Source organism: Strongylocentrotus purpuratus, unplaced genomic scaffold (assembly GCF_000002235.5).
Source record: "Strongylocentrotus purpuratus isolate Spur 01 unplaced genomic scaffold, Spur_5.0 spur5_scaffold_9, whole genome shotgun sequence".
NCBI lineage: Eukaryota > Metazoa > Echinodermata > Echinoidea > Camarodonta > Strongylocentrotidae > Strongylocentrotus > Strongylocentrotus purpuratus.
This window is the reverse complement of record NW_022145615.1, coordinates 15,686,022-15,695,295: the sequence shown is the minus strand read 5'-3', so window position 1 is coordinate 15,695,295 and position 9,274 is coordinate 15,686,022. Positions and strand designations below refer to the sequence as shown.

Genomic DNA, 9,274 nt, shown 5'->3' with positions numbered 1-9,274 from the left:
TTATTTATGTTTACATGTTGTTGATCCTGGCCCGTCTGCTGAGCTACGCGAGCTATACGACTCGCGCACCGTCGCCCCAATGCCCGTCGCGCACTTTGGCTTGTTGTTGTTATTGGTGTCGGGTTTGTTTCATCTGAAAAGTCCACAGTTCTTCGAGTAATTCGTTGTAGTAGGAATTGCCCCCACCCTCCTTACAAGCTAGCTTATATAAGCTCCTAACACAAGAGGGCGCCATTGGTCTTCGTCCACTGGCAAGACAGACGGAGAACAAGACACTGACACTGATACACGACTTGAGAGTACATCCGAGCATAAAGATATCGGTAAGTGCCTTCTTTGTCTCTTTTGTAGTATTTAATACGTAATACATTGTAGTCTATAATCTGTAGGTCAGGGCGACTTCATCATCAATGATTAGACCCTATTATTAGATGGCGCTGTTTCTTTTTCTCTGGCTCACATATTTTTCTTTTCTTTTCTTTTGCATTCATGTAAGTATACCGGTACATTTTTTCGATAAAAATAATAACATAGGGGTCTAGGTCTAACTGTTAGGCCCTAAACTAGATTCTACAATGAATATTTTTCTGACAATGCAGTGGCGGGGGAGAAAAAAAAGAAGAGGGGACAAAAAGAAGAAGAGATATAAAAAGGGAGAAGAGAAAAGAAAGGAGAAGAGAAAAGAAAAGAGAAGAGAGAAAAGAAAAAAAAAAAAGAAAAGAGAGAGAGAGAGAGAGAACAAAAAAGAAGTAAAGAAAAAGAAAAGTCTCCCCGGGAGTAGCCTATAATCTAGGCGGAGTGCCAAGCTTTTTTCTTTGCTGCTAGACTAACCCTAAGCAGAACGTCAAGTAGGTAAGTGGAACCGAAGTAGTTAAGCCTAGACCTAATCGTCAAAATGAAATGCACCGGATATGCATCCTGTGAAATATGGAATTTGGCCGGTAGGTTTTGCCAAGTTGGTGTAGATCCCTAACGTTTCTTTACACAAAGCGTGAGCACTAAAGCGTATAGGCCTAAAAGGCTGTTCTGTCTCTAAAGAGAGAGCCGATAAATCGGTTCCACTTACCAACTTGACTGAAATAATCCGTTTAATGGTCCCTTTTTAGGAAATTATGGGTCAAAATCGAAATCCATGTCTTGCAAGATTTTCAACATGAACTTCGATTTTGACCCATAATTTCCTAAAATGGTAAAAAGGGACCATTAAACAGATTATTTCAGTCAAGTTGGTAAGTCGAACCGATTTATTATAGCCTAGATCTAGGCCTAATTTACAATATAACATGCACAAGGTAAAATGACATTTGGAGGGATTTTCGGGGCATAAAAATATGGCCATAATAAATGGCCATGGTGTTAGCAAGGGAATGCGTATATAGTCGGCTTCCGTCTCTAAAGAAAGAGCCGACCCTACCCAAATAAGAGGCTTAACGAACGAAAGAGACGGAAAATTCGGTCTACTTGTAGTCTAGTACATAATATACACCAACTGACTTAGACCGAATTTGTTTGTCTCTTTCGTTCGTTAGCCTCTGATTTGGGTAGGGTCGGCTCTCTCTTTAGAGACAGAACAGCCTTATACGCTTTAGTGCTCACGCTTTGTGTAAAGAAACGTTGCTCAGTTGGGAGTGGGGGGGGGGGCCCCAGCCCCCCCCCCCCCCCCCCCATGATGAAAATGGCGGGAGGTGATTTTACGCACACTTTCCACTTTGGCCTTAGTGCCCCTTAGGATAGATTTGTGCCCATTTCAGTGGATTTGTGCCCTATCAAAAAGTGGCCTTGACCTAAATTTGATGTAATTCGAGGCCTGCACTAGAGTGGGTTGAAGCGCACAGTCAATATTACGCAGATATATATTATAGGCCTAGGCCTAGATCTTAGGCCTAGGCCTAAAAATAAAAAGTAGCTTGTCTGCATGCTAGACGGTGCCATTCCTCAATGCCACTTTATTGAAGGCATCGAGTGAGACAAACTCTCTAGTCTTGGGTCTTTCTTCAAAGAGTTCCAATTCTTTGCTGGTGCGGTGAAGGAGGAGGAAGAGTACACTTGGGAGTAGACCAAAAGCTTCAGTCTCTCTAATCGTCGGTTGTTCCACTGAGACTACGTCTGGCTCCACTAGACCTCCGATTATAGAGACTGAAGTTTGTCCTATCGGGACTGTACGGAACCAAAAAGCAGGACCGCGATGAATGAGATATTAGGGAGGCCAATGCTAAAATCTAACTTTTTAATTACTAATTTTTTTATTATAAAACAAAGATTAAAAGAAAGCATTTTCTTTCACTAAGACAACTCACCCATCTACCGACTCCAGAAGTTCCATAAAATAGGAGATATCCAGCGCTTTTCTATGTCTTTCCTTCTACGCCTGGCCGTACGTAAGAGCCTTGAAACAATCAATTTCATTACGTTGAGAATTAGACAGGCCCGAGGGAATAGGCTTGTCATTGCCCGGACAACAAGTCCAAAGCTTCGCGCGAAAGTACATTCATCATCACCGGCTAGCCTTGAATCGGTCGCACACACCGACACAGTACTACAGGCCAGGTACGGTAATTGCATGCAAGACGCAATCCTAAAATAGAGCCATGGTAGCAGCCATGGCATGGAGGGTCAAAACATAGAGAGAAAGCTTGAAAGCCACTCATTGCAAACTCCGAAATGAAAATAAAAGTAAAGTAAAAAACTAGAATTTAATTCGTCACGAGGACGAATAAGGTGGTCTGTATTCAAGTCTTATGATAGATTATAATATGTACTATATTGAAAAAGGTAGAAGTTATATAGACATGTAAACAATGATGATCATGATGATGATCATGATGATGATGATCTTGATAGTAATGGTGATGACGATGATGATGATCATGGTGATGTTGATGATCATCATCAACAGACCATGATGACATCTGATTGAAAAAATGAGGGGACATTTAGATAGCGTATAGTCTCAGCTACAAGATACTCAAAAATCGACAAAAATCGAGCTGAAATAACGGCGATATTGCTCGCAAAAGACATGAATGTAGAATCCAGATTGAGAAAAAGTCATCTCCCATAAGGATTACACGCAAAAAGTAATAGATCAAGTGATAATAGGGTAATAATTAAGTAAATATGGTTGTTTATTATATTATTTGCGATTCTATGAGTTTTAATATTCAAAGGAGATGGTACAGTGAAAGGTCAAAAAGAAAAAAAGTGAGAAAAAAAAATTGTTGGAGATGCCCGGACTCGAACCAGGGACCTCGAGGTCGGAAGTCAAGTGCGTTACCGATATACCAAAACATTTCCCATAGAGATTACACGTAAACGGAAGATGGAATTATCAAATCCCACTTTGCAAGTGAGATATGAGCATGATCCCGGCATCTGATCGAAAAATAAAGGGCACATTTGTGATAGCTTATTGTCTCAGCTACAACATACTCAAAGCTCAGCGAAAACAAAGCTAAAACGACGGAGATATTGCTCGCAAAAGACAGGATGTAGAATCCAGTTTTGAGAAAAAGTCATGTCCCATAGAGAATACACGCAAAATGTGAAAAATTGACATTCCACCTTTAATCGCAAAAATACGCAATGATACCTTTGCAAAATGAAAATTGTGGTTACTGCATTTGTAGAGAATTGTGTAAGCTAGATCATATCAAAATTTGGAAGGAAATTGATCAATATTTACAGAGATACAGTCAATTTTCAAAAATATGCTAACGTCATAATATGCAAATTGAAATTTTGAGTTCGGAGGCCATTATGATGACGTCATGAGTTAAGTGAGGGTCAAATGAGACATGAAATCATATCTTCGACTCACACTTTATCAAGATATGGAAAAAAAATTGGGGTAACCTTGCATGCTAAAGAGCTACAATGGATTTTGTAAAGGCATGTTTTTGCCCATGTATGCTATGTATTACAAAAGCTCGCACGCACGGAAATTATCTTAAACGGACGCTCATTCCGTTATTAATTGGCAGAAAAGGGTGAACAAGGTATCAAAATGCTTGAAAAAATGTGCCAAATATGATGACAGAGAAAATTTGGCGATTCTATGTTGGAAAATACCAGTACGCGCGAAAACGCGCGCGCATGCGCGTGCGAACTTTTTTTTGCGAAACGCTTAAAATGGCCTGAAACGTATGCAAAATGAATTTGAGACGATTTGGAGCATTTTTATTTTTTGCGCGCGCGCGCTGATGCGCGGACGTACGCATGCACGCGCGTTTTCTGACCTGAAATTGACCGGACGGATATTGACCTTAATCATGACAAATATGAATAAGAAATGCCTTTTCGTTATGAAGATATGGTCATGAGTTGAAAGTACCAAAAAAACACAAAATGGCGCCTGGATGACGTCATGAAAACTTGATGACCTTGAAAATGTTTCTGTCACGTCTCATGACAATGACCTATGACTGTGCCAAAATTGAATGAAATTGACTAGAACGAACTTGAGCTATCCTTGGCACAAAAAAGGGGGAGAAATAAATAAAAATAAATAATAATAATAATAAATAAAGAAGAAAGAAAATTCTGATGAAAACAATAGGTTATCTGTCAAAAACGACAGACCACCTAATAAATAAATAGGCCTACCTTAGTTTCGAGAGTATTCCATTACTATTTCCTCATGAGTAAAGATCAATCTGACACTGCATTATCAACGATCGCAATCGATAAGTCCAACTTGCAGCGAACACAATACAGACTGCATACGTAGACATGTATGTACTAACAGAGATATTTCTCTCCCTCTCTCTGACTCTCTCTCTCTCTCACTAATCATATCGTACACTAAAACACACACCTTCAAATCATGGCATTCATTCCACTTCTCAATTGAAGTATAGACTGCTCACGTAGATTTTTTTTTTTTTACTGAAATGTCTTTTTTAACACTTCTCATACATTACTGCACGACACTGGTATCTAGTGCTGAGAATAAGGTGCTATGTGTGAGACTACGTCAAATTTGTTTTGCGCGCGATGTGACCAAAGCTCATACATATTCATATTATGATGTCGCAAGACCTGTTTTTGGAGCTGGAACAATGACATCTCTGTTCACAGTTTTCCTTCTCAATTTGAGATGGCTGTAGCTATCGGCCTCAAACCAACGCAAGAATGACAGAAACATCGTACTCTATCTACCTTCGATTGTTCAGTTTGTAAAACCCTGTATTTAAAAAGATATAATCTTTTTTCTTTATATTTTCTAGTTGTTTAGAAGTGGCAATTGTGAACATCTGAAATGTTGATCTCTATCAAAAGTTCTTTACTCAAAACAGATCCCATATTTTTAAGGTGTAGACCTTCTGCCAATGAGAAGGCTTTTAGTGAGCAAACCTCTACGCCCTCTAGGATTTTCTTAGTCGGTGGTGCGTGCGCGTCATGTTCTTCTGCTACACAATTATTGGATTCAAATACGTCAAAATCTGCAAGATCATCAACAAATGGTGAAAGGCCGTTACAGATCCGTGATTATAGGTATGTTGTGAAATATATAATTGTATTTTCTTTTCTTATTTTCATCAATTTTTATTTTTACATCATTTTTTTCTCTCTGCTAATTTTTTGAAGTGGACGACGAGTGCACAAATCATAGGTGTAGAAGCCTTACGCCCGGGCATTGGCCTCCCTATTATTACCTGTTTCGTGTCAATTTTCTTGTCATTTTTTGAGTATTTTTCGGAAAAACATTGATATTAGTAGACTACACTTTTTCACAGGTTTCACAGCAAACTGCTGCACAATACAAGTGCATACCAATGGTGGGTTGTAGGTGGGCGTGCACATGTGTGAAGTTATATTTCTTTCCCTGTTCACATCTGTTAAATGTGGAAGAATTGTTGAAATTTAAAGAAGGAAATGACAGCAGAAACAAGAAGAAACAGATCAGGTACAGACTTTATATGTTTCAGGATCTTTGTAAGGAAATAAAAGCTGATTTTGATGATCTTGTGGATAACAAGGCCCTAGACCTCATTCTCACGCAGTTCGATGCTGGAGCTTAGAATCAAAACGGTGAATACTACAGCAAGAAAACAATGCATGCAGGCTTTGTAATATTTTCTTTTAAAAAGTGAGCTACTCATGAGGGATATAAATTAAAACAGATATAAAATGTCTATCTTGGCTCTAGCAAACTTCCTCAAGGCAAATTTATATCAAATTTACTATACCCTCGACAAGCCTCGGGTATAGTAAATTTGATATATATGTGTTCTCGTGAAAGTTACTATTTATGCCTCTTCATTATCTAGTCATAGTTTTTGCTAGGGTCTAGACTAGCCTTATGGGCTCTCTGGAACCGGCTCCCATACCACCGCATGGAGAGGCAGGTAAACAAAACCTAAAATGTGTCCCAAATCACACTTTCCCGCACCCGACCAATATTGGACAGTGGCCTGATGAATTTTATGGGCCTTTTACTCCTACTTACCTCCGGAATTTCAAAATCGGAGGTAAAAATAACGAAATAATAGCAAATTTCTTACCAGATCGATGGAGCTTGGGTAGAAGTCCACATGTACCATGCGAATCGCCTTTTTACATTACAATGGCGCTGACCTCTGACTTGTGTTAGAGCTGTTTCCGTTGAATGTGCTGTATATAGATGAAATGCATGCAGTGCGACACTGGGATGTTCTGATGGTTGTGATGTGGGATGCTAAATATTAGCGTGAGGTATACCAGTTGAGATCGCATGTCATGGTGATCTCAACTGCACACTAGCACTACGGCTGCGACGTGTAGTCGATTGCTCGAGTACCCGCACGGTTGACAACTACTCTGGTACGATTTCTCGTACCTGAATATTCGGCCGCAAAAAAAATAAAATAAAAATCTGTCCAGGCCGACGCTTAGCCATGCCTGGGTGAGCCGCGGCCGCTAGCATGGTGCCGTTGGTAAAAATGTTTCCCAACTCAAGCACTGTCAAACTCACCACTCAGAAACTGGGACCAAATGTCTGGATTTCTGTTTGGTCTTGTAGGAAAATTATTCTACCATCTTTGGTTTTTTAAAACAGCATTATTTACTGTTATTATTATTATTAAATCTGCAAGTCGAAGTAAAATTGAATGCGTTTCAGCAACAGAACTGGAATACTGCTCCAAAGGTATGGTGGTGGCAAAAAACAAAAACAAAAAAAAATTCAAAAAAATTCAAAAAAAAATTTTAAAAATAAAAAAACATGGCGTCCGAATATCCAAGTATTCGCTTGTAAGCCTGAGAGTGTACTCGGGTACATCATTACACTGTTGTGCACAACCTTAGCTAGCACGCTAACATTTAGCATCCCACATCACATAGCGTGCGAGCGTGCGGTTGAGATCGCCATGACGTGTGATCTCAACTGGTATACCGCACGCTGCTACTACGGTTTGCGGAGCTATATTAAAAAGCATACTTATTGTAAATCGTTGCCTTGTAATAAACCTTCTTTCTTGTTGTGTAAAGATACCGGATGAAGATTATTATGGGGGACTACATCCACCAGAGATCCCACTCGACTCCTAAGGGTAACAGAGGTCAAAGTTCAGATGGCCAGGGAGATCATGGCAAACACGCTACCACATCCCTGTCCCTAGACGAGACTGGTGAATCGACACGTTCCCTTCTCTCCATCCTATCCCATAGCAGCATCAAGGATTTACCAGATGTGTTGGGAAACCAATCAGAAGATGATGAAGACATATCCACTTCTTCATCATCATCATCATCCAAACTAAGGTAGACCTCTAATACCTAATGTTGTCTGTTGAGAGCCAAAAGGAACCTAATGTAACTCGCATACTTTGACTTTAACTGCTTAACAAAATATGAAATAATAAATACAATGTACTTTGAAAATTGAATATCTTATTTATATAATAATTTATGCTTGGGCCTCATTTCAAGCCAATAGTGGACTTAATTTCTGAGATTTTCATGATTTCTTTTTATAAATCGTAAAAAAATGTGTTCTAAGCTCAATATGTGCATAATTTAAACAAAATTATGCCAGAACCAGTAAACCAAATCAAATCAAATCTCTGCTCGCAACTGACATTTTCTTTTTTCTCTTTTAAAATCTTGGAATGTATTCCATGAACTTGTAGCTCACGGTCCTCTATTGTTAGATCACAGACCTCAACTACAAGGTCACGATCGAGGTCTTCATCGACCTCTCGCTCAAAGTCTCAGATGGAGTGTTGCAGCAATTCGTCCAGGTACTCCCTGCCAAAGACCAGTGACTCCCATTCAACATCCACCTCTCAAACGACATCCAACAAAGTCCCGCAGTTGACCCCGTGGGAGAAATGGCTGATCGAGAAGACTAAACAAGAGAGAAAGAGAGTGAAAGAAAAGGTAATGCTGTTACTAAACGGGATCCCCCAAGTTCTTGCGGACAAAAGAGAGAGGGTGTGGGTCCACAAAACTGCAAATGGTGGTGTATGAGCTGGCATATCCCACTAACTTTTGGGAACCCAAGAAGAAATAAATGTTATGAAACTTACAGTTCGTCTATAGGGCTCTTGGCAGTCCCATCAAAGTTTTTAAAATTGGCTGGATAGTGATTCTTTACAATTTTGATATATTTGGATGCCCCTGTGGATGCATTATAAGCACTAGAAAATTTAGCCCCTAAAACACTTCTGGTTTCGAGAAAAATTGAATATCAAAATTTACCGGTGCGCCTGGTAAATTTTGATAATTTCAGATACCGGTAGCGCCTAAGGCCATACAATGGTAGCTGCGACCATGAAAATCTAAGAATATGCAGTTGTGATATATAATTTCCAATCTATAGCCAATCAGTCCATTTTAGTCAAGAAATATTGTTTAATGGCTAAATTAATATATTGACCTTAAGAAGGAGCTTTACAACATAAAGAGTTTATTATTTACGATTTCATCACTTTAGACTCGATTTCAACCATGATAACGATCTCTAAATATTGTAGGATCGCATATGCTTCCATTATCCTCAATTGAACCAAATTCATGACCCATACCAAAACTTTCTATTAACTTTAACCCTATCTAGCCCTGGGAATGCTTCTAAGCCTCCCCCCCTTTGTTTTTCGCGAAAATTTGCATGCATGCAAGTGAAATGTATAGATTACTATGGTAATATACATTTTTTGAAAATTCACTCATTTGCATATTAATGGTAATTCATGCAATTAAGGTAATAAAATTCACTTTTTTACCCATAAATCATATATTCTTCATATATTTAAACATAAATTTTCACTACCGGCACATATTCTTTAGACCATTG

At 39.1% G+C, this 9,274-nt stretch overlaps 1 protein-coding gene across 1 annotated transcript in view; it reads left to right on the top strand.

Moving 5' to 3' along the window:
* The first annotated feature begins 819 nt into the window (after positions 1 to 819).
* The window catches only part of LOC100888603 (coiled-coil domain-containing protein 34), a 32,083-nt gene continuing 23,628 nt past the window's right edge, over positions 820 to 9,274 (top strand). The window contains exons 1-3 of the mRNA XM_030976583.1: positions 820 to 852; positions 7,468 to 7,740; positions 8,109 to 8,358. Coding sequence (XP_030832443.1) covers positions 7,475 to 7,740; positions 8,109 to 8,358 — 516 coding nt within the window. The 5' untranslated portion in view covers positions 820 to 852; positions 7,468 to 7,474. The remainder of the gene's footprint in view (positions 853 to 7,467; positions 7,741 to 8,108; positions 8,359 to 9,274) is intronic.